The following is a 24,791-nucleotide window of genomic DNA, read 5'->3' as shown; positions in this document are numbered from 1 at the left end:
CCCAAGGTGAAATACTTTTTTAAGAGACTGGGACGACGCAAATTGTGTGCCTATCGTCCTTTTCGCCCTTTCTGGTCTAGTTTTCCTATCAGTTACTGGGTCAGCACGGGGTATATAGGCCATAAATCTCATGGCTGCTGCAATCAGGGCCTGCAATCGCAATCTGCATCAGAAATCAGCGAGCAGTGCCAACTTGTCAGGGCCAAATAGATAGCGGCCAAACTGGAAATGGCGTCAAGGGCGCCATAAATGAGAATTTCCGTTTCATTTCCGTCCGTTCGTTTGCTAAAGTGTGTGTTTGTGTATGTTTGTGTGTGTGTGTGGCTGTGTGGTTCATTTGTGGCACATAATGAGCAGGGAAAGCGCCGAAGCTCTGTATCGATTTTCATTTAAAGTGGCAGCCGGACCACCGCCAAATGGCATTTGGTGTGCCAAATTTATGGCAACTTGACCTCGCCCATTTGTCAGCATTAGAACACAATTGGAGCCGCGTTGCAGTCGTCGGGGGCAACATAAATGGGAACCTGCCAATGCAAAGGATCTAACAAAGCCCAAGTAAACAGTCATACGATTCAATTAAATACGGCCTTAGAAAACTCTAACCAGTCTGGGGAATATTTATGGGACCTCGAGGTGGAGAAAAAGTCACATAAATTTGTATGCTCGTGACGCGATAAGCGGCAAACATGTTGATACAGAGGCGAAATAAAATATGTCGTCTGAAAGGAGACCCGGTCGCAAAGCCCATAGATTTATGCGGAAATAATCGCTGGTGGCCATAAATTATAGCCAGCAGCAAGACAGAAATCTCCGGTTCATCGATTTACCATCGAGATGTCAGTCACAAACAACACTTTGTTCTATTAAAACATGGTAAAACACACGCATCTCCCAGCAAACACAAACATTAAAATTTAGCCGACACCTGCAGGTTTATTTATACCAGCAAACATGTTCTCAGGCCATATCCGTATGATGCCCCACACCCGAAGGGGCACAGTACCACACAGTGAGGAACAGCGGTAGGCATGATTGTTCAGTTGCTATATACTGACAGATTAAGCGACGTTTCTTCAATTTTAGCAGCATATTATCCGAGTCGAACCATGGATCAATTAAACCATCTGAATACAGAATACCATTCATTTCCCGGTGAGAAAATATGATCTATCTTGTTAAATACAGTTGAACACAAAGATAGCAATTTGATATATTAAACAGCTCAATTACTTAAAAAAAAATGCAATAACCAATCAAAGATTAAAGAATAGATTGCTATAATTACTACAAATTTTAGCACCTGGATGCTTCTGCTGGACTATAAACAATACAAGGCAGCTCGAACTATTCAACAGAACTGGCGAAAATTCTACTTCCGAAAGAACTTTCAGGACAAACGGAAGGCAGCCATCACGATTCAGCGGTGGTGGCGAGGTTTTTCGGCCAGAAACAACTACTATGGGTTCGTGGAGCGTATGCTGCAGAAGAGGGTGGTGGATCACTACAACCGGTCGGCCACCAAAATTCAGGCTTTGTTCCGAGGCTGGTGGAGTCGGCAAACGGTGCACGACCACAGCAAATTGCTCAGGTTACAGGTGTGTGCCGCCGAGGATCTGCTAAATTGCGTGGCCTTCAAGCTGCATCACCTGCTGCGCACCTACGCAATTCCCGGGGTCTACTCCCTGAAGAACTCGAAGTGAGCATTTACATTTATAGCACTAAAAAGAAAAAACTCAGAGATGCATTTACTTTAACATAATGCATACCAATAATTTTTGAACATTTGCTTAACGATTATATTGAAGTGACTATTTAAAAAGGCTTTTAAGGATAATGGTTTTTGTTGCAGTATCAAGTTGCATTTACTTAACAGTAATAAGTTAAATGTATGTGCATTTTTTTAATTCATTTTTTACGCGGCTTTCACTTTTGAAGATAATGCTTATAATTAATATGTTCTTGAGAAAATAATGCTATAAAATATACATTTTTATTCAGTACAGCTTAAAACTGTTATTCACATACAAGGTTTACAATAGTAATTGTTATTATTATTCTAAAATATACTACTTTTTCACCTTCAGCTGCATGTCGCGCATAGAGAAACTGCTGGCAAGCCTGCATTTTCGGTTTCATAAGGGAAACGTGAAATCGCAAGTGGCGCAACATTCGGCCGATAGAAATAAGGATCGACATAATTTTAAAAAGAGCGATAAGCTAAGCAAAATTCCGTTTGAAGGGGCGCGCTATTGGAGCCAATGCAAGCCGAAATGCGAATATGCCTTGAAATTGTTCAAGGATATCGACAAACGCATGTACAGGATCATTGAGATGTATGATGCTTCGCAGAGGGACGCTCATGCGGCGTTGATGCAAAAGAAATTTGCGCACAGTAAGTTAATAAAGCACACAAATGGTTCTTAATTTTGATAGTACACATTTTATTAAAATAAGGTCCATTTAATTGAATTAATTTATATTTCATTTGCAGGAAAGCAAAAGAAGCTCGTGCATAATATCAAGAAGTCTGAGGAGAAAAATAAACGCGACTTTTGCGGCGATGTCATAGCCAGCATGCGCCGCTGGAAAATTCTGGTGGATAATACCTTGAGCGTGGATAAGAACATCTTCAGGCACCCGGAAAATCTGGAGAAGTTCCTCACCGAAATATCTGCTTTCGTGAAAGAGTTCGAGAACTGCTCCTGCTATTGCCGTATTCCTGTCTTAACCGAAATCTATTGCGGCTAAAAGTTTTGTAAAACACTAGATATGTTCCACTAAATAGTATAAATAAAATATCAATGCGAATTGACATACTAAACGATTTTATTTGCATGCTTGAAAAGAGCTTACTGGATTTCTTTTTAGCTGAAAATGGCATTAAACATATCAACTGCAAAGAAACGGTTTTTATTTGATGTAGTAATGCTAATTATTTTGTTTTCTTACCAAATACGTTGCCAAAAAAACGCATTAGTGCGGTAACGAATGAAGGTCTGTGGTGATCGGTCCAAGTATCAGTCATCTGATCTATTTTGATGTTTTGTGCCAATAAATATCTACTAATTTAACTTTTCAAGGTATTTTCCTTACCCAAATTCTCGCAATCCAACCGTTCGTTGTACATGTCAAAACTATTTCGCCTCCTATTGGTGGTACCACAGTATCTTCATTTATATCTGGATCCGCCATGCTGTATTTTAAATTTAGTTCAACTCAATCGTATACCGAAATTTGGATATCAATTTTATGAGTTTTTATTTAGATACGCTGCAAATGTGATACTTGTGTATTAAACGAACTCGATTTTGATTTGAAGTATTGTGAGAAGAAAATTTAAAAGGTGACACATGGCTTGCTTGGTCTGAAGGTAATTTTTAATGTACTGTATTAACGTTTTAATACCTGAAATTTTTCAAAAGATAAACACACAATTTATAAAAGATACAAATCTGAATTTAATTCATTTTAAACACAATTGTTAAGTTTTAAGATTTTATTAATACACACAATTTTTAAATGAATCATATCGGAAGTCTTTTGTTTTTTAATTTTATTAATTTTAAATACAATTGTTAAGTTATTTATATTTTATTTATACCTCTTTCACACTTTGGATTTTTTTATGAATACGTCCATAGAAATTTCTTCTTAAGGCTTGCCTTTTATAATGTATATCAGATATTTGTTTGATCAAGGAACAAATCCTTAAAAAACGAAGTTGTTTGCAAACCGTTAGGACATTTAAAAAACAACGCAATATCAGCTGTGCAAAATTCAAAGACACAAAACATGCAATTTACTCCTCCAAGTTTTACCTTCCGACACAGCTGCGAATTACGAGCCAAGTATACGATTTATGCTGTAAAGTTTTCAAGGCAAGAACATTACGCATCCCGAGAGAAAACATGCAAATACCGAATGGAAAAGCCAAATGTGAGGAGGGATTTTCTCGGAACCTGTCCCTGAACGAGCATAAATTAAGAGGCCAGTTGCTGTTGCTTTTAATTAGACACTAAAACTCGGCCTTGCCTGACCAAAGACCAAAGGCCAGGGGGGTTTTCTTTCTGGCCACGACATCAGAACAGAGCTCGGCCCAGCAGGAGACTTTGGTAATTGTACGGCTGCCCAGGCATCATCGCCATCGTCACCGCCATCTTCGTTATAATCGCCATCCTCAGATATGCAATTAGAGGACAAACGAAAAATGTGTCTTGGTCTGGCGCTGTCATCGTTGCCCTGGGACAAATACATTTTTCCCAGCCTCCATGGCCCACGTATATATATGGTAAACTTGAATTAACCATATTCATCAAGCCCACAACTAAATGCAACATTTTGGGCCGCTAATGACAAGCCGTTGTCGTCGTCGTGAATGGCAACTGGTTTTGCCCCAGGGCCAGGTTCTTTATCACTTGGTTAATTACTTATGGTGATGCCTTCCCCTGATCTTCTGTGGTCAGTTTCTATCATTGTGAGTTTTCGGATGCTGTTTGCCTGTGGTAGCGAATTTCGTGTATTTTGCGGTTGACATGCCAGGTCTCTTGACATGTTTCAGTGACATTATTATAATGACTCTCAGTCTGGCCTGGCCAGCAGGTAAGCTGACAGCATTGTTCTGGTCCTAAAATCATAAATGTTTTGGCGGATAAATAAATTTATCAAAGTAAACATTCACAAAGTTTTTTTAGTTTCTCAAGATACAGTTTTTGTTAAACATTCCAGAATTACGGTTTTAATTGTATTAAAATCGGACGACTATGTCATATAGCCCCCAAGGGAAAAAAAAATTTTAATTTAACTTTAAAATTACTTTTTTTATTGTATTCAAATAGGAAAACGATATCATATAGCAGCAAAGGAACGATCGAATAATTAAACTGAAAATCAACATAGCTCAATGTTTTAAAACATATATGCATATAAAGCGAAATTTAAATGTTTTAAAGAGTATTTAATTTTTGCAATAGCTGCTTTAACTTGCCGAAGTTTGCTTTCTTTCTTGTTTAAATGTAGTATCTATTTCAACTATTGAGCATTCCACCACGTTCCCTTAGCCAGTTTTATTTTATTAATCTCGCTAATTTTTCGTCCAAACCTCAAACTTACAAAGCCCATATCCATGCTAAAAACAAAAATAGCTTAAGTAAAAAATTTAAAAAAAAAATGTAAGCTTATTAAAAGTTTTTCAACGAAATTGTACCAACATTTGGCAGAGCTGAGGAAACTTTTCCATTCCCTGTGTAGTTTTTTCTTTTATTTTTCAGCTGTGTGCAAGCTTTTGGAAAAAATCTCGAGCCATTTTACAAAAAATTAGGAAAGCAAAAGTGAAGGGGGTTGAGCCATCGAAATGATGTAACCAAACCGAAATGGATTCCTAAAACAAAAGTTGCATCCAACAATTTCACTTTCCGTTCAGTTTAAATGCATTGTGTGTGGTTCTTGGGCCTCAAAAATTTCGGTTTTTTCCGCTTCTTAATTAAATGTGTTAAGAGCCAAAAGTTGGCCAACTTTTAGCTGGCCAAGATAGTTTGGACAGTTTTCCGAGCGGATTTTTTTCCGCTAGAGAAGTGGACAGATGGGAAGTGGCCAGCTTTGCAAAGTTTTTAAACTGTTTATTTATATTTTTTCTGACGAATCTAGTTGTAGAATTGGGTAAGAGTTTAAGTACAATTGAAAACCCTATTTGGCTGCTCGGCTCTGCACTCTTGCACTAATTCACTTTACTGGCTTTCGAATGAGCTTACAGGAAAATTCCCAGGCGTTTGCACATGTCTAGGACCCTTTTCATTGGGTGGTTCTGGGATGTGGGCCCACTGTAACCACAACACAAGGCGTTTCAAATGTTTCCTTTCAAATTAATTAGAAGTTTGCGGTAAGCAAAGCAAAGCAGATCCAAGTTTCCTGCTTGCCCTTTCGGCGGTGGCAGTCATTCATGGACATCATCATCTACATTGATGGCAACCGAGTAGGCCACAAAATGGCTTTTGGCCAACAATGAAATCTGAGTTCTAATTGCCGGCACACAAACATATAATTAACTAAATAACGAGATGAGAAGGAGAATGTGGGTGGTACCCCAGCCATTTGGCTGCTGTTAACGGCATCCGTAATTACCTTTGATATGCTCAGCCACCCTTTACGGAGTCGGGGTTTTTCAATTAATGTTGGCAAATGTCTTTCCAGGTACAACGCACACTGTCGTGTTTCTTTTGGCTTTGTGGAGCTGAGTAAAAGTTTTTTAATTTATTGGCCATAAATTCAAGAACGTTGGCCCATCATTGGCACCTGCCTGAAACAGTTAGGGTAAACGAACAAATGTACGAACAGAAAGAAAAACATTAATTTGGTTTTGGTTTTGAGTTAAAATATATTTTGCTTGATTACCTTGTCAAAAGTGAAAGGAGTGTAGTGAATTTATTTTACAAACGCTTACAATTATTTTAAAAAGCTGTTACCAACAGATGTGAGACTTGTTTATATTGTGGGTACAAAAAATATTTTAAAAATGCCAATTTAATTTGATTAAACACTTTCGATGTCAATTATAGTTACATTATAGTTGTTAAATAGTTATATTACCAGCTAACCACTGAAATCATTTAAAAATCTCTTGAAGATGTTTAAGCAAAAAGTTTAATAGGTAAGTCAATGCAGGGGCAAAAACTAAGGTAGAGATGAAAAAACAAGCGAATGTAGGAGAAGACAAAGAGCAACCGATTAACATTTATTGGGTCTGAACTTTAATTTGCCTCGTTGGCCGATAAGCTTACCTCTCGCTGGCCTTTTGGCCATTTGACATTCGAACTGTGACTAGATTTATGGGATTGCCTGTATCGATTAGTTAGCCATAAATCTTCGGTGTTTGCTTATGGTCAGCAGTTCAGCTGATTGGCTCGGTGACCCCAAACTGTATATATGTTTCACGCATTGTTTTGGATTTTCTACTTTCCGTGATACCTTAGACCTTCTTCTCGTCCGACAGCAAAACAAATTTACGAGTCATGCCTGGAATACATTTTCTTTCGTTCTTCATCATTGCACCATTAACAGGTTAACTCATTTTAAATTAAATCTGCGCTGAGCGAAAAATAAATATATGAACAACGGCAGTGGAGAAAGAAACAGCGCAGGACTCCTAATTTGCAAAGTTTTACGCTGACTGAACTTTAACCCTGCCGCAGGTGTTAAAAATGATTTGCAAAATGCAAAACTTTTCGTTATAAATTCATAGCCATATATAACTAAAAAAAAAGGGAATAAGAAAGCCAAACGATTCGCCAAAGAAGTTAAAATTGCTCAAGTTTTATATACATTTTTCGTTTGCAGCCGTGAAATATGCAAAAAGTTAAATCAAATTCCAGAAAATCGCTATGCTCTAAGTCGTATTTTGTAGTTTTAGTGGCAGTGCGTAAATTAAAAGAGTAAATATTTCAAATTAGGAAGAAAAGTACAATAGTGTACAAAACTAATCAACTAAAAACACGAAAAGTTTCATTGATGTTTACTACTTTAACAAAACTTGAATTAATCACGAGCGTTAAAAGTCTCTGAAAAGTATGCTATTAAAATCTATTTTTGCTCATACGCAATAAAACTCCCCAAAATGCAGGCGAATGTTTATGTCAAAATGTGTACTTTAGTGTAATATGATATAAATATGAAATAAATGCCCCTAAATATGAATCCAAAGTGGCTAATTTTGAAGACTATCACACAATACAATTGATAAAGAAAATGGAAAACTATAGCGTGGATTATTTACATTCTCTCTCCACTGGATGTCATAAATCGTATACACCTGTTTGTGAATGTGTAAACGCCCACATGCTGGCACAGATAAATTTAGTGCCAAAATATTTAAAGTCTATTTGTAAAGGCCAATAACCAAAGGAGAAATGCGGCGAAAAAAGAACGAAAACCGCACCGAATAAACCCGAAAAACCGTCAGAACCACCTGAAAAATGAGAAAGAGAGAGGTGGAGCGGATACGAAAGAGAGGGCATGAAAACCCCAACAATTTAACAACTGACTTCATGTGAACTAAGCAAACCTGCAAGTGTGTGCATACACGGACTTCGACACACACACACACACACACACACTTTAAATGCATAAGTGGGGGTGTAAAAAAGAAAAATGACAGGAAAATCGCAAAGAAAGAGCAAGCGCTTACGCTCCCTTTTCCTTTTGTTCTATGAATGTGCATACTATTTTCCCTTTGCATCGGCTGTTTTTGCTATCTTTACATTTTGTGTGGTTTTAATAAAAAAAAAATAATTTTTTTGGTTTAAGCTTTAAGTTAAATGCTGCATACAAATCATTAATAAATGCCAAGTTTTTAAAAAAAAATATTGACTTAACAGCTTCACAACAAGTTTTGTGATGAACTAAAAATTATATACCCATCAATATTCTCAATGGAATAAGTCTGTTTTATTCTACAATTGCAATTATGATAATAGTTTCTGAAATGAAAAGTTTACACCATAGACAAAAGCACAGAACCAATAAATACAATGAAGTATATGTTAAACCGTAGATTTACAAAATATTTTAATGAATACAAAAGTCAAATTTTTGTTTGAAATTAGCATAATGCAAATGATCTAACCAAATTCAAATTGTTCTTTTGAATAAGCATAATGCAAATTATGTAGAACGTGCATGCAAGCCTCACAGAAAGGGTTACAGCACAGTGTCACAAAAAAATATATGTCCAAAAGCGTTTCCGGTGCTACCCAAATAATTTTTCAGTTCTTTTAAAAAAGTTTTTTACAGAAAAGCGAAAAATGTAAATTGCGCAGCCAAAAATTTCCTCATCTCTGGTCACAAGCAATATTGACAGGCGCACAGGGCTTAAGCGAAGATTAACTGCAGTCAGTGTGGGTGCATGCTAAATATTTTTCGAACATATGCACGGCACGTATTTGAATTATGTGTGCCAGTGGGACCGGAAAACACACACGCACACATGCCAGTGTCAGAAGCGGAAAATAAATAAGTAGAAAACCAGTCATTCTGAATATTTTTTCTCCTTTTACGCTCTGAGGGATCGCCTTTTTGCACTGATAAACAAATTAGACGCAGCCCCGCCCACCCACTAATCACGGCGCCAAGGCGGAAAATTGCGAGCCGATTAAATTGGCAATCAAGTGAAAAGACATCAGGAGCTCCATCAGAAAGAAAAGCGAAAAGCTGCGGTAAAGTCCTCTCATCTTTGCTGTCAGTAAAATGGCATAATTACATGTAACTAGCCGAAAAAGTTTACATTTATGAGCCACCGTCGGCTGTTACCTGGGATATGGCCAACGTTCGGGTGCTGGAAAAATGGGGAGTTTTCCGGGGAAAAGAGGGACTAAGCCATCATCCAAGCGGTGGTATTTATGTCGCCCTCAGAGAGGCGGGAAATTGGAGACACAGGGAACACAGGACTTACAGGGCGAGGAAATCGGAGGAAAGGCGCGGAGTTTTGGCTGCCAAATGGCTGCGTTGACACAGTTTTCCTTGTCGTTCAGCTGCTCCTGAAGCTTTTCCCTCCCGGCTTCGCCCAACCCCCCTTTTTTGTGTGTAAAAAATCTGCGGCAAAAAGGGGATAGCAAATTATGAATGAAAGATGGCGGTAAAGTTCGCTAAATGGTTACAGGAAAAGTAAAAGGACGGTATAAGCCGTATTAAATTTCATGCGGGAAGTGCTATGACGTAGGTATATTTCATAAATAATAAATTATAAGGCATTAAGAACTTCAGAAACCGGTTTTTATCATCAACTAAAATCATAAGCCAAAGTAAAAAATTTGCCAAAAAAGGCAATTCTTTGTAGTTATTCTTAAAACAATAAAGAACCAAAATTTTCCAATTTGCACTTTTTTAAATTTCTGATTTTCATAAAATTTGTTGGCTTTTTTGGTTTATTACAACAAAAACAAAAAAGACAAATTAAACGGTTTTTAAAAACTCTAAAATTTACGGAATTAACAGGTTCAAAAGGTTTTTTTTTTTTGGCAGATATTAGTTCTTAATATTTTACGACAATTTTAATTAATAAATTTTTTCCCATCTGGTCCTAACTGCATATGGCACTAAGTCAATCGAGTAGGTAAGCGATTTTAATTAAAAATTCGAATAGAACCAAATCCAATTAAATTTTACAGATTTTCGAAAAGCTAAAATGGAGAGAGGGTTAAAATTAGCATCTGAGGATGACCTTTTCGCACTCCGACCGTGAGAACGAACTCACTGATTGCAATTGACCTCGAGAACCCGAACTGCCCACTCATTTCTGCAACATTCCACTGCTGACGGACTTCTAAGAACGGACAGACATCCAGACACCATCTTGGCATATTTTAATTACCATTTAGGCAAACGTAAAAAATAAACGAAACGCAAAAGAGAACATTAAAAGCCAACTGCAGACGCTTTTCCCGCGCCCCTTGACCCCTGTCACGCCCTTTTTGCCCCTGACCTGGCGGCTTTGAACTTCGGGCTCAACTTTCTGTCTGGCTGTCAAATGGGAGCGAGTGAAATGGCAACAAGATGCGGCAAATGTTGTTTGGAATATTAATTCGACTTTGGGCCGCATTTAAGGAGCTTAATGAACTCGAAAAGCGGGATTAAAGCTAAAACTACACAGAAAAATACAGGACAAATCATTTCAAACTATGAAAAACGGTAATGATAATAAATAAAACTATATAAATAAATAGTGATTTCCTACAGCTCCAATTCATGAGAGTTCATTATATTTCTTTGTGGTAATTAGATTTTCCTATCAGCAACAAAATATCTATACTCAATTAAATTTAATATTTGTTTCATGGCAAACTATAGCAAAAAAAATGTTGCCCGGTTGCTTTAATTTTATATTATTCGAACTTTTTCCCGTGTACACAGAAATGTGTTTCATTTTGCCCATCAATGTGAGGGAAAAGGTGGGAAGCAAATGAAGAACAAAAAACTTTTAATGCCGCATCGTTCTATCCCTTGGTCCCTTGATATTTGTTTATTCTTTGAACTTCTCCAATTAAAAGTAAATATTGTGAGTAGTTTATCTCGATTTCATTCGGAGCCGGGCAGTTTGCATAGTTGGCAGCTTTTCCCCGGAATCTCCACTTTTCCCTTTTTCCTTTCCCCATTAACAAGCTAACTTTGCTTGCATTTCGCACGCAATCTAAGACTTGCGGCTACGTCATTTCCAGAGCTTTCTCTTTGTGTCCACATCCCTGGCTATATCTGTATCTGATTTCCACTCGAATCCAGCTCAACTTTGGGGCCAAAAAACTTTTCTTCGCGCGTAATTTAATGCCTTTTAAAGCGGCAACGCGGCCGTGTGCCTGAATTCTATCTAATGCCAGCGAAAATGGCTAAGATGAAAGCAGAGTTGAGTGCCGCAGCAGGGAGTTTTTAACATGGGTAACCATATACAATTTTTTAAATTTATCCAAGCAAAAAAATACGTTTTAAACATTTTTTGACAATTTTAAGCACGAATTAGATGGCTTTAATATTGTCTTTTTTAAAAACATAACGACAAAGGATTAAATTGAAACTATCATTTTAAAACACAATGCAAAAAAAAGTTATTGAGATGGGTTAATTGTATTTATATATTATGTAAATGTGTTTACTTTAAAAGCCATATCTCTGCTGAGCATCTAAAAGCTTTCCCTTAATTCCATTCCATTTACTTTTCATACGCGATCCATTTTTTTGAAATATACAACCTACCACCACAAAATTAAGCACACGTCGGTCTAATTAGTTTATCTCATCTTTGCAAACTTCGCTCAAAGTTAGAGTACAGAGAAAGTGAAAGTTTACGTACTATTCCTACACATTCGTCCTCTCAGATCCCGCATCTTCCAAACAGACTCTCGAAATCACGATGTAGCTAACAAAAACATGGAATAATTTTATTTACGATTCAACTTTGTAGTCACAAAATCGTATGAGTAACTACCACAAAGTAAAAGGGAGCGAGGGCAGATGTCTAAGGTGCAACGCATAAAAATTCGTGCTAAAACTTTATGTGCGTATCCCTGCGATGATTTCAGACAACTGCCCAAGTAAAGTTTACTTTATGGTTGTAGGTGAAAAGAAACAGAAGGCAGAGAGAATAAAATAATAAAAACTGAAATTAATGTTGGACGAGGGGATAGAAGACATGTGAGCGCATAATTTATACCGTCCCAAGACGAAATAAAAATCGAATTATGTTCAGGATACTTTTAAAGTGTTTCGTTTGGTTACCTGGAGGTTTCCAACAAGCCAAGCTGAGACTGGGTTTATAAGTGTTCTGCAGAAACTATTGTTTAAGAATTAAGCCCATTACTGACATTAATCAAAGTAATCGAAGTGTAAGAGCTTTAATTGTATGAGCTTAAATTATGTTTGACAGAGAAATTTAACTAATGTGTTGACTTGAACAGAAACAATGTTATTGGTCATAGCTATATAGAAAACATGAAATTCAAGAGTTAAATTTTGGGCTATTTGATTTCACTGATTATATTATTTGTGAGTTGCAGTTTAAATATTCTTATAACAAATACATTGAAGTTTTAAATAAAGAAGCTTTAAGGTGCTCTACTCATGGGAAAAGTGTGGCGAGAATCTGATACTTCACCCATTCTGGCCACCGACTCGGAGATATTTTTCTTGTGTTTCACGGCCTTTTAAAGTGTTGGCCAACGATTTGTTGGACCTGGAGTAAGCCGTTCACTTGCCTGCAGCGGCCTTGTACCGCTCCATTGCACACCCCAACCCCAACCCCAATCCCAATCCCAGCCCGGCCGGCCTCATTTCCAACGTTTTGTCTCCGCACCATTGTTCGGCCAGCACAGCAGCTCGTTTGGCCCTTGCCTCGGCAGCAACTCATTAAAAATTCCATTTTCATTTCGCCCATCATCCATTTTGATTTCATAGTCGAGTGGATGGCGCTGGGCGGTTGGGCTGCAGTCGGAATCTGGATTCTGGTCGGCTTGGTCGGAATTGGATGAGATGCGCTGGCCAACTGCGCGTCGCACAATTTCATAGTGTTTACTTTCTTGCACATTGATTTCGATGGGACTTTCTCTTTGACTTTTGCCCCTTGCATTTCAACGCTGGCAATTTTATATTTTATTGAAATTACCGCCGCCACTTCTCGTTTTTGCCATGACATTTTCGGAGAATTCTTTTACGCCAGCGCAATTAAAAAATAAATACAAGAATTATGAAGTTTTTCCAGTATCAGCTTAATATGACATGTATTTAAATACATTTTTCGGGTAAACATGAATGAATCCATATGCAGCCTTTCTGGAAATTCGAAGGTTGCCACAGTTAATTATTTGCCCTGCCAGTTTGGCGAACGTGACGTATACGTAATTTTTATCCCGCCTGATTCACTGATGAATTGTTTGCCCAGCACTCAATCAATATGTGTGCACGGAACTTATATGCATGTAAATATGCATATATATTAATACGCGATTGAAAATTTCGGTTCACGTATGGGTTGTATTTATTTGCCCATTAATTTTTAAGACTCACAACCAAGTTTATACCGTTGTTTAATTGGTGGTTTCCTCAACGTTGTAAATTAGCCTGATATGATTTTCAAAGTGTGTATGAGCTATCACAATATTATAGCATTGCCATTATTAACGCTTTGTTTAGATACAATTTATGATGCTTGGCCAGACAACAAAAGGTACATTATATTAAATAACTTTTGATTGGAGCAATTTCTGAAAATGTGCTTTTGGTTATACTCTGAATATAATTTAATAATATAATTAACTACTAAATCAAACAATTGTGTTTCATGAAAATTGAAAGTCAATCGAAATGCCATTGGGCAAATTAAATAACTTAGAAATGAAATATTTAATTTCTATCATTGAAATGTATGATATATTTATTGAATAGAATTTCAATAAGGAATTTATTTGTTTTGAATATAATGTCTTAGACTTTAAAGTCACTCCAACTACACAACATACAAAGAACATTTAATTTAAAATAACATATAACATTTTGATATGGAGAAGATAGTGATTTGCATCATAGGATCGGGCAACTGGGCAACGACCATAGCTCGCAATGTGGGAAGGAATGTGATAAATTCGCAAACACTTGATGAAAAGGTGCCCATGTATGTGTACGAGGAAATAGTTGATGGTCGTAAGCTCACCGAAATCATCAACACCACCCACATAAATGTCAAGTATATGCCGAACTTTGAGCTGCCACCAAACATTGTGGGTGCACTTTGATTGAAAAACGATATGTCATAATTTGTAAACTGCCATTTCTTTGCCAGGTGGCCGTGGATGATATTGTGGCCACGGCAAGAGATGCCGATATTATAATATTTGCCATTCCGCCTACTTTCGTTAGCAGCTGCTGCAAGACACTCTTGGGCAAAGTTAAGCCCACGGCCCATGCCGTTTCGCTGATCAAGGGATTTGAGCGCGGCGATGATGGGCAGTTCGTCCTGATTTCCCAAATAATTATGCGGCAGCTAAAGGTTGTACTTTTATAAGTAATTGATGTTAGAAAAGTAAAAAAATAATTTTTTAATCTTTTAATTGATATAAAAATACTAGCCTTCATTCCTTATAAAATTCTCCTTCTATAATTCCGGCATTTAGTTTAGGTAAATTATGAAAATACATCTTATTATTTTTCCTTTAATTTTTAGATTCCATGTTCAGTACTGGTGGGCTGTAATTTGGCCCACGAAATAGCTCATGATCACTTTGCCGAGGGAACAGTTGGCTGTCGAGATCAGAAGTATTATCGAGTGCTGCACGACATCTTCAAGTCGCCCACATTTCGAGTGGTGGTCACCGAGGATGCAGACTGTGTGGAGATTTGTTCCACGTTGAGGGTAGCTACCTTCCACTATTAAAATATCCCTTTTGACAGACTCAGTTTCTATTTTACAGAACATAATTGCCTTTGCGGCTGGCTGTTCAGATGGAATGGAGCTGAATGAAAACACCAAGGGAGGAATCATTCGGAGGGGTTTTCTGGAAATGCTCCAATTTGTGGATGTTTTTTACCCGGGTTGCCGCATGGGAACTTTTTTTGAGTCCTGCGGTATATCCGATTTGGTCACCAGTTGCTATGGTATTTTAAATCTTTTAAATTTTTCCAAAGCTCCAAGATATTTGACCTTTGGATAAAATAAAAAAATGTTAAAAAATGTTCTCTGCAGCCAATCGAAATCGCAAGTTGGCTGAGGCCTTTGTGAAGACAGGTAAGCCGCTGAGCGAACTGGAGCACATCCTTATACCAGGACACGAGCCTCTGGGTCCAGTGACAGCTGAACTAGTGCATCACATGCTGAAGAAGAAGGGTTTGGAGGATAAGTAAATAACATACACAAAATCACTTATTATTAACCTTAAAATAATCTTACCGTTTCTCACAGATTCCCCCTTTTCACATGTGTGTACAGGATCTGCACTGGAGACTATCCGCTGCACCGCCTGGTGGAAACTCTGATCAAAGCACGCGAGGACATGTAAGGAGGATCTCAATGGAAGCCCTTGCCTATCTAATAGTAATTAATTATTTGCCAACAGCTTCCACCCGATGCATACATTCCAGCTCTGAGGCGCTCCTTTCAATGTTTAATAAGATTTAAATAAAACAAATTCGCATCTCAAACACAGCCAAACAATTTGCTTTCTTATCGTTTAGCTGGGAAAGTGGAGCACATGCTGCGACTGGGCTTTGTCTCTGATATACATAAGTACATGTATAAAGTATTCGCCGGCAAATGCGGCAGGACGCTCCGCTCGATGTTCAAACAAAGCCCCTCAACAATTGTATTGTGCGTCTTTTCTTGCTGCAGTTCAAGTATTCCCTTGCGGAGAGTGCACTCCATTGAATGCACCAACGCTCCGAGCATAACAAAAAACAACGGAAATCACTTCAGTCGGGGATCCGGATCCGGATGAATGGAAAAGAAAGCCGCCCGCTTTTCCAACTCATTGTTTTCCATGGCTCAACTATAAATTTATGTGTGTTCCTCTGTGTCCGGTAGTTTTACTTCTCAGCATTGTATTGAGGATGAAGTGCTTTCCAATCCGAATTGAGGAAATGGGAGCAACCGCTGGATGACTTGTCGAGATCCCCAGCCAGGGGTTCACTGAACTATTCAAGCAGAGCCCTATATGTCAATACGTTTTTAGGCAGTGTACGAACTCAATCACGAACGAAAACATCAATATCTGAAAGTCAGAGCTCCAGTAAAATATTTTTTTAAAGCAATGACCAACAACGCGTCTGATCTCGTCCAAAAAAAGAAAAAGTTAACAATGCAACGACGTATACTTTTCGTGCTTGCAATACTTCCAATAATATTTCTAATGATCTGGACAGTACTCAAGAAAGAAGAACCGTCTCCGGCAGTTGCAGCCAACGATGGTAACAAAACTTGCAAGACGAATGGATTCTGGAGCATGGTATTCGATATTTATTACTATTTCTGGGAGGATAAAAGGCCAATAGCCACTGTGAAGCCAAAAGGCTATTTTGAAAAAATCTGGAACAATCTCAATCGCTAAGCAAAATCTGCAAACCAACAAACAGTATAGTATAAAGTCTAGTTTTACCAGCGACAAATTTTTAAGTAATAAATTAAATCTTTTAGCAGCAAGATTCGGGCCGACTTACTACAATTTTTGTAAGGGTGAAACTTAAGCTTGAGCCAAAGAGCTATGTTGAAAATCTCGAATCACTAAATCAACATTCAGTAAAACAACACCACAAATAACACATGCGATTTATTTTGTCACCATGACACACCTTTTGTTCTGTTCACTGTCTGTAAAAGTCAATTTTGAAATTATTTAATAAATGTTTTATGCAATTCATTTAGTTTTCGGCTTTGCTATTTTGTGCCTTTTTTTTCAGGCATAATTAAATCAAAGCGACAAAGGCAGTAATCAGCGGGCAGGGGTGTGATGCTGCGGCTTGATTGCATCCGGATTACGTAAACGGATTAGTTCAACTGTCGAAATTGTCCAAATTGATTACATTAGCAAACAACATTTAATCCGTGCCGGATGACATTTATTGTGTTGGATTGCGTTCTGTGATATATTTTTAAATTGTGCGCACGTGTGAAACAATATGTAAATTATTTATTAATATACTAAAATATCATCAGATAAGCAGAAAAAAGGAACGAGAAATTATTAATAAAAATATTTCGAAAGATTATATCCATGAAATCACTTTCTCCATTAAATATGCATAAATTTGTTTATGAGATACCAAAAAATTATTGCATGCCACATTATGCTCATACAGTTCAATGGCTATTCAATTTATTTGGAATTAATTTTTTTTTTGTAAAACCTAGCAAATGTTTTCCATTTCAATTGCTTTATTAGTTCATTTTAGATTTGCAGTTTAGGCAAGCATTCAGCAAATATAGGGCTTACGTGTTTCCTGCGAGCATTGGCAAAATAGGTTGCTAAAAATGAAATGGGATTCAGGGTAACGAAATAAAACTGTCCGGCTTGGACTGACTGCGGCTAAACAAATATGAATGGGGTCCCGGGCAAACAGAAAAAGCTAAGGAAATTTGCATATCAGTTGGGGACCAGGAGCACCTGGCTCTATGGACCATTTCTTGTTGCATTTGGCATAGTGCTGTAAGTTGAAAGCGACTGAGTTTCGGGTTGCTGCTCGCCTTTGCCGATAATTACACGGTAAATTTGGTAAAATGTGACGTCAAATAGCAAACAAGACGCCGGTGAAGGACCCAAACAAGTTGCACGTATCTTTTAGCAATGTATCTAAGCATCCCGACACCCATATACTTGCATGCAAAAACACAGATACGCAGGCACAGGATCCACAGATACACCTTTTCACAGAGGCAGTAGCGAAAGCACTTCAAAAAATAAATAACAATTTGGTACGTTACACACGTCTCGGCTTATGCAAACGTATCTGCAACTTGTTTCTCCCATTCTCCATCTCTTTCTGCACTCGATTGCCCATCTCTTTCCCCAAAAAGAATGCTTCATTTCATGACCACCCACTTGGCAAATAGAAAATACACAGGACATGTAGGACGCCTGACGGGAGACCTCTCGGAACGGTGTTGTTTGTTGATTCGGTTATTGTTGCTGCCTGTTGTTTGCCCTCAAATTGAACAAATAGCTAAAACAATCCTCGCTTGAATAGATATCACTGTGTGTTGCAGAGAACTCGAAAGTAGAGGATCCAGAATTTGAAATTATTTGTATACTTTCTTTAAACGGCTTCATTCATGTCATAAATTAATATTTCACTGAAATATTTATATTTGAATTGGTATTTGTTCAAGGTTTTTTCTTCTGCATATACATATTATATAAAGTATTGCATTATGATTTAGATATTTTATAAAAAATTTTACAATACGCATTGCATTGCTTGTCACTTTAGTTCTCTTTGAAACTTTTATCAGGTAAAACACAACATTAAAACAGTAATTTATGGAATCGGCTTAAATATTATGCACATTTGTTAAGAGAAAATTTGCAGTTACTTGAACAAATTGATTGTAGAAATTGGGAGATCGACGAGTAAAGCAACGGAACTCCGGGGATTGTGCCATGGACCAGTTGTCGATCAACCAGAAGGTGTTTATCCGACGTTCGGATGGCAGGGTTCACTTGGCGGGAATTATCAAGCTGGAGGGCGGAAGCAGTAATCTGGTGACGGTGGAGTGGCCCGAAGGACAGGCTGTGCGGGGTAAGGAGCTGCCTCTGGAGCTGGTGGTCCTGATGAACCCTCAGATCTTTGAAGCGCCCCGCTGCAGCGGCGCACTGGCCAATCAAACGGCTTCTATACCGCCACGTTCCAGGAAGCAGCGCTTGGCGGCCGGGAGCTTCATGCCTCGAGTGCCGCCCACCATGGTGCTACCAAAACGACTGGATAATGTGGTGATCCACGTGGACAGGATGCGAAGACAGCGGGAACAAAGAAGGGAACTCCAAAGCCGGGCTCGTCAAGTGCGGGAGAAGGCTAAGAGCCAAGATCCGGGTAATCCCGACTGGGAGATAGCCAGGATGATACGCCTGCAACGTCTCCAGATGGAGAGTCAGCCAGTCAAGAGCCGTTCTTCCGAAGGACCCCCCAAAGAGCATCAGATTGTGGTTTGTGTGCGAAAGAGACCACTGAGACGCAAGGAGGTCGAGGCTCGGGAACTGGACGTGGTCAGCATACCCTCGAAGGATATGCTGGTGGTGCACGAGCCTCGAAAGCATGTGAATCTGGTTAAGTTCCTGGACAACCATAGCTTCCGTTTCGATTACGTCTTCGACGAAGACTGCTCCAATGCCACTGTCTATGAATTCACAGCACGACCTTTGATCCGACATATTTTTGAGGGCGGAATGGCCACGTGTTTCGCCTATGGACAAACGGGAAGTGGCAAGACCCACACCATGGGTGGCCAGTTCGTCGGAAGACAGCAGAGCTCCTTGGGCGGCATCTATGCGATGGCCACCAACGATGTGTTTGGCAACCTAGCATCGCCAGCTTATGCAAGCCTTAAGTTGAGCGTCTCCTGCAGTTTCTTCGAGATCTACGGGTCGCGGGTGTACGATCTCCTGAGGCCGGGTAAGCCACAGTTGCGGGTCCTGGAAGACGGCAACCAGCAGGTGCAGGTTGTGGGCCTGACCGAAAACCCTGTGAAGAAGACCGCCGATGTTCTGGCGCTTCTTGAACTGGGAAACAGCGTTCGAACCTCGGGTCAGACGTCTGCCAATTCTAAGTCCTCCCGATCTCATGCGGTTTTCCAAATTGCGCTCAGATCCTCGACGAACGAGCGTTTGCACGGAAAATTCTCGCTTATAGATCTGGCGGGAAACGAGCGCGGAGCGGATAATAGTTCAGCGGACCGGCTAACCCGACTGGAGGGATCCGAAATAAACAAGTCCTTGCTGGTCCTGAAGGAATGCATCCGCGCTCTGGGTCGCCAGTCGGCTCACTTGCCCTTCAGGGGCTCCAAACTCACCCAGGTCCTTCGTGACTCCTTTATTGGAGGCAAAAAGGTCAAAACCTGCATGATAGCCACGATTTCACCGGGCTTGCATTCGGTGGAGCACACTTTGAACACCCTACGATATGCGGATCGGGTGAAGGAATTGACTGTAGAGAGTGTTACTCCGAAACGACTTATCAATCCATTGGCTTCCGTGCCTAATATTTTCTTTAAATCGCAGAATCAGAGTGACTATCCATATGCTTCATCCACCTCGCTACCAAGTGAAGCGATTCAATCGCAGGATGGCAGTAACACGACCAACGATTTAAATAGAAGCCAAGAAGAACAAACCCATAATTCTGGGCGACATTTGACCCAAAAGAAGAACGCCCAGGAAGCTTCTCAAATGTTGGCCAAATCATTGGCACGATTTCGGGGGCGCAACATTCCCTAAAACTCGTCGAACAAGTCCCCAATCAGGGTCTAGAAACGAATTCTACAACTATTTGATTAAATTCAATAGAGTAATTTAACAAAATTAAGTGTTGATACAAATAAATAATGCAGAACTAGAAAATATAGTCAAAAGTTATTGGGAACTTAGGGTAGTTTACCTAAAAGAAAACAAAATTGAGTGTTTTAAAATTTGTATCTGTGTCTACTGGTTTTTGGAATTTATGAACAAAAAGTGTTTTAGATTTACTTAACGTGAACTTGTTTTTAATTTTTATTGTCAAAGTGGTGTCCTCGAAAAACAGGTTAGTTCATTGTTGAATACTCTCTAGCAAGGGTATAAAAAATAAACACAAATGGCGGACTTGTAGTAAAAGTTCTCAAAAATCTTGATTTTTTTCTGGATTTTTTGTTGTATAATTAGTTTAAGCCTTGAAACTGTTGTAAAAATAGGTTATTCCCTTTTTAGGCACAGTGCAGTTTTTGCAGCTGTAACCGCAAAGTTAATTAACATTTACCGTACTAAGTCTTTGACATAAATTGAAATGTATAAAATTGCGCCTTTGATTTGCTTAGTTTAACTTAACAAGTTAAATGAAACCTAGCAACGCAGATCTATTATAAACTGTCTTCATTGAAATATTCGACCGGTTGGAGACTGTTCAAGACAGTTGTTCCGGAGTCTTATAGTTTTCAGCGCCCCATGGCCCTCATCGTTTGTGGCCCAGTTCATTTGTGTGCCAACCTGAGTTCTGGGCTTATGGTCCCAGGCCCACTTTCATGTCCTTCAACCAACACACGTAGCGGTGGGTTCATGTGTGTGACTACATTTTCCTATGCTGAACTCAAACTAAGCGCAAATATTTTCCGCATAGTTGCGCATTAAGCCAAAAACTTACTTGTTCCTCACAGTTTTTCTGTGGTTTTTTTCGACTTGGCAGGACGGAAGTGGGAAAGTGGAGAAGTGGCTCCTTTGACAGCTGTCAATATACAATATTGGGGATTATGATGGTGCCAAGACACGTCTTACGACAAAGCTTTGTGTCAATATATTAAATTATGGCTTAGGGCGGCTTTTCCTTAACACCCCGCCCTTCCGCCGCCTCGCATAACTTTTTGGCATTTTTCGCGCAAATCCTCCCAAAAATGCTTAAGGCTGAATGAATATGGATAAAGCAGAAAATTTTGTTATTCCTGCGCAATTGACACTAATTGAAATCAACAAAAATGTTGCTTAAAAGCTGCCTTGTCTGCAAAATGCAAATGGCAATTATTTTAATACGAATTTTTTCTAAAGGTTTTCATTTTCTCTTCCCTTCAACTTATGTTGCTATTATGCACAGTTGACCGACTAAATTATTTATAACACAATTTAAAATAAGTCTATTTTTGTTTTTAATCAAGCTTTAATTCGTATTAAGCCTGACATATTTTCTTGTCCTAGAATTATTCATCAGCATTGCAACAGAAATTATAAAACATGTTTGCAAACACGTTTGCGTTATTTATATACATTTTATAGTTTAATCAAAAATGAAATACCTTCAAAATGCAAATATTTACGGCTTACAAGACAGCAATTATAAACAGAGACGATAATTTAATTTAAACTTTTTGTTATTTGGCAGCATACGTTCGTCACTTTTGAAGGCTTCCATCTTGGCTTGTCAACAATTTAATGTTTGCAATTTAATTTTAAGTCCCTGCTGTCTCTCGCATCGTTAATCAAAAGCGTCTTTAATCTTATGTCAAGTTATGTAAATAAACAATTACGAGCATTTATGTATGCACACTCACAGAAGCGAAGAAACCCACACACACACTCCCACGCACTCAAGAGCACAAATTTTGCGGCTTAAAGTTAATTCATTTCGCAAGTGTTTACCTAACCTGGCATTACGACGGCTAGAGCGCGGTATGCCCACGGGTTGAAGGGTCTCCTGGGGAAGGAACTTCAGCCCCCGCCGCTTTCTAATATGCCATTAACATAGCTACCTAAATAAGTAAATTCGATAAGCACATAGATACTCACCCACACACAAGCGGAGAGTAAACAAAACCGGAAGGAAGCGCGTGCAGATTCATCGGAGTGCAAACATTTCAATTTGGGGAAACTGATAAGTCCTATAAACGTAAACTTAACGTTGGCTAAACAAATTTCCAGAATCCCAACGCCCCCGAAACCCGGAAAAAGCGAGGCGATAACTCAAACACATCTCCTGATTGAAGGCTTAAAGCATTTCGGCGGCGCTGCTCCACCATTGAGTATCGATTACTTTGTGTCTAATGCACTTTCGCAACTGGAGGGCTGCAACTCCAAAGCATTTTCCTCGTTCCTATCTCTTGAAAACTAACCGAAACTGTTGTCCGGGAAAACTTTGCTCGCGGCAGTCGGCAAAGTGAGAGCCACTAATGGCTTCATCAGGGAGATATTGGAAAATGCCGAGGTACATATATATAAAGCGAATTTATGATGGGAGCCGAAAAAAGGAAATAAGTACAATATTTTACCAAATTTACTTTGTGCCTTTTTATTACGGCTTACACATTTTGTCATTAATTATACTTTATTGATCGTTATCATTAATAATATTAATAATTAAAAGATAAAGTATTTCCCGTATTACCACTGCAGGGTTTAGTTATGTTTTTTATGTATTATTATCGAATTTTAAAGAAATCGAAATAGCATGAGATGAGTTCTGAAAGAATCGTTTAATTTACTAAGCTTCTACTCGATTTTCAATTTAACTGGCAGACTTACAGAAAAGCTTTTGCAAAACACATATATGCTATGTGTATTTGAATCTAAAAAGAAGCTTGAGTGGCAAGTTAAAACCATTTTTCCCCCTTCAATAGTCCATTCCTCATTTTGCTGAAGTCATGGCAAAATGTTTACAATGATAATTGTCCTGCTCGGTCCTTGTCGTTGTCATTGTCCAGCCAATAAATTCTTGGCAGCTGCATGTTTGTTAAGCTCCGAGCTCAATCCCTTCGCCCCTACGCCCCCTCCCCACGACCGTGATTCTGTGCTGTTTTGGCCAGTGGCTATTGGTCTAGTGGGTAGTGTCCGTGTTTTCTCCGAGTCCTGTCCTTATGTCGACGCTTCAACCGCTTGGCTCTGCGCTAAGCGAATTATTTATGCCTCGAATTACACTTGCAGTTAAAACAATTCTACGGGAAATGAGATTTTCATCTCCCGAGTGCATTCTATTGCGGAAATTGATTGCTCGTCTGAATTTACTAGTACTAGTGGCTTTTGTGGCTTAAATTTCCATAACTTAAAAGCCTTTTGCAATAAGTGAAATGTCCCTATTAAAGCTCCCTTTCCCAGCCATATCTTAGTATATCCTTTAATCCTGGCCAGTCCTCTCGGCCAGTTGAGTCCAGTGAGGGGCGTTCCCTCTTGTCTTAACCCAAATTGTTCGCCATTAAGCCGTCAAGTGCTAAACATGCAAGCGATTCTCAATCCCGCCTCGCCTTTTCTCTCTGTCTCCTACTTTCTCACCAATTTTCTCTGTGCTCTCCCTTTCAACTTTCTTCCATTCGCGTGCCGGTGTATGGAAAACGTTGGAGAGAAATGTGCCAAGATAAAAAAACCAACTTTGCATATTTACTAACCCTGTCAGATGTCGGTAGAAGTCTATTAACAATGGTGTGAGATCAACACGAAAATGTGCTGGACTGGTTTAATTTCAATTTTCAAAGGATCATTATTTACCAGTGGAAGGATATCGATTTTATGCAAATTACCTACTTATAAACTAAATAAACAGGGGTTAGTAAATGTTTGAAGGAAATTAGGGCACAATAATGTTATTGTTCCAAAACAAGATATTAAAACAAAGTTAAATAGAAAATATACTTTTTACTAGCAGTTTATTTAATGTTATGAAGATGCATTTTTCGCTTTCATAATATTATTTTTTCTTGAGCCAACGAAAAAACATGGACATTGTGTTTAGCCCGAATTTCAGCAAAAACCCCTAGGAATTTGACAAACATCAAGTTGGTGGCACTGCGGTGTCCTTGCACATGCATTTGTGTGCGTTTGTATGGTAGTGTTTGTTTGTCACGCTAACCTCAAAATTGCCGCCAACAATTTAACAAGCAGCCGTTGTGTGAAAAATATGTCAAACAAGAGGCGAAGGCGGTGACATTCTGTTCGCTTTTTTTTTTTTTTGTGCATACGAAAATTGCGTTAGCCCACACACAAATTCATATGTACATGTCCCCACAGTCGTGTTACCAACACAAAAAGTGGCAACACACACAAGCACACATAGAGCAGGGCAAACAGTTTCCCCAGCCACGTTTTGAATTATGCATGTCTGCCATACATGACTCGAAT

At 38.8% G+C, this 24,791-nt stretch overlaps 4 protein-coding genes across 10 annotated transcripts in view; 3 read left to right on the top strand and 1 right to left on the bottom strand.

The window, feature by feature from the left end:
- Window positions 1-835: 835 nt before the first annotated feature.
- Window positions 836-2,812, top strand: LOC128255586 (uncharacterized). 3 transcript variants are annotated; one of them, XM_052985255.1, is made up of 5 exons: window positions 836-1,022; window positions 1,087-1,152; window positions 1,298-1,696; window positions 2,085-2,392; window positions 2,492-2,812. In XM_052985255.1, the coding sequence occupies exons 1-5, from the start codon at window positions 952-954 to the stop codon at window positions 2,746-2,748; spliced, it is 1,101 nt and encodes a 366-aa protein (XP_052841215.1). In that variant the 5' UTR covers window positions 836-951; the 3' UTR covers window positions 2,749-2,812. The 3 variants fall into 3 exon arrangements, with proteins under 3 accessions (XP_052841215.1, XP_052841214.1, XP_052841216.1); XM_052985254.1 differs by having other exon boundaries at window positions 1,084-1,152; XM_052985256.1 differs by having other exon boundaries at window positions 1,007-1,022; window positions 1,084-1,152; window positions 1,222-1,696.
- LOC128255599 (uncharacterized) overlaps window positions 2,809-24,791 on the bottom strand; it is a 79,518-nt gene continuing 57,535 nt past the window's right edge. Inside the window, 4 exon segments of the mRNA XM_052985275.1 lie at window positions 2,809-2,893; window positions 2,950-3,030; window positions 3,094-3,141; window positions 3,144-3,405. Of these exon segments, the coding sequence (XP_052841235.1) occupies window positions 2,865-2,893; window positions 2,950-3,030; window positions 3,094-3,141; window positions 3,144-3,192 (207 nt within the window). The 5' untranslated portion in view covers window positions 3,193-3,405 and the 3' untranslated portion in view covers window positions 2,809-2,864.
- On the top strand, window positions 13,947-17,313 carry LOC128255587 (glycerol-3-phosphate dehydrogenase [NAD(+)], cytoplasmic). Of its 5 annotated transcripts, XM_052985258.1 has the most exons (9): window positions 13,947-14,246; window positions 14,309-14,515; window positions 14,690-14,878; window positions 14,937-15,120; window positions 15,209-15,362; window positions 15,425-15,517; window positions 15,579-16,589; window positions 16,652-16,753; window positions 16,880-17,313. In XM_052985258.1, exons 1-7 carry the CDS (start codon window positions 14,028-14,030, stop codon window positions 15,607-15,609), a joined length of 1,077 nt encoding a protein of 358 aa, XP_052841218.1. In that variant the 5' UTR covers window positions 13,947-14,027; the 3' UTR covers window positions 15,610-16,589; window positions 16,652-16,753; window positions 16,880-17,313. The 5 variants fall into 5 exon arrangements, with proteins under 5 accessions (XP_052841218.1, XP_052841219.1, XP_052841217.1 ...); XM_052985259.1 differs by lacking the exon at window positions 16,880-17,313 and having other exon boundaries at window positions 16,655-16,874; XM_052985257.1 differs by lacking the exon at window positions 16,880-17,313 and having other exon boundaries at window positions 16,652-16,874.
- Window positions 18,436-20,575, top strand: LOC128255581 (kinesin-like protein Klp59C). Its single transcript, XM_052985248.1, has one exon. The coding sequence runs from the start codon at window positions 18,612-18,614 to the stop codon at window positions 20,439-20,441; it is 1,830 nt and encodes a 609-aa protein (XP_052841208.1). The 5' UTR covers window positions 18,436-18,611; the 3' UTR covers window positions 20,442-20,575.

The sequence above is a fragment of the Drosophila gunungcola genome (genome assembly GCF_025200985.1).
Source record: "Drosophila gunungcola strain Sukarami chromosome 2R unlocalized genomic scaffold, Dgunungcola_SK_2 000011F, whole genome shotgun sequence".
Taxonomy (NCBI): domain Eukaryota; kingdom Metazoa; phylum Arthropoda; class Insecta; order Diptera; family Drosophilidae; genus Drosophila; species Drosophila gunungcola.
This window is presented reverse-complemented; position numbering and strand designations above follow the sequence as displayed.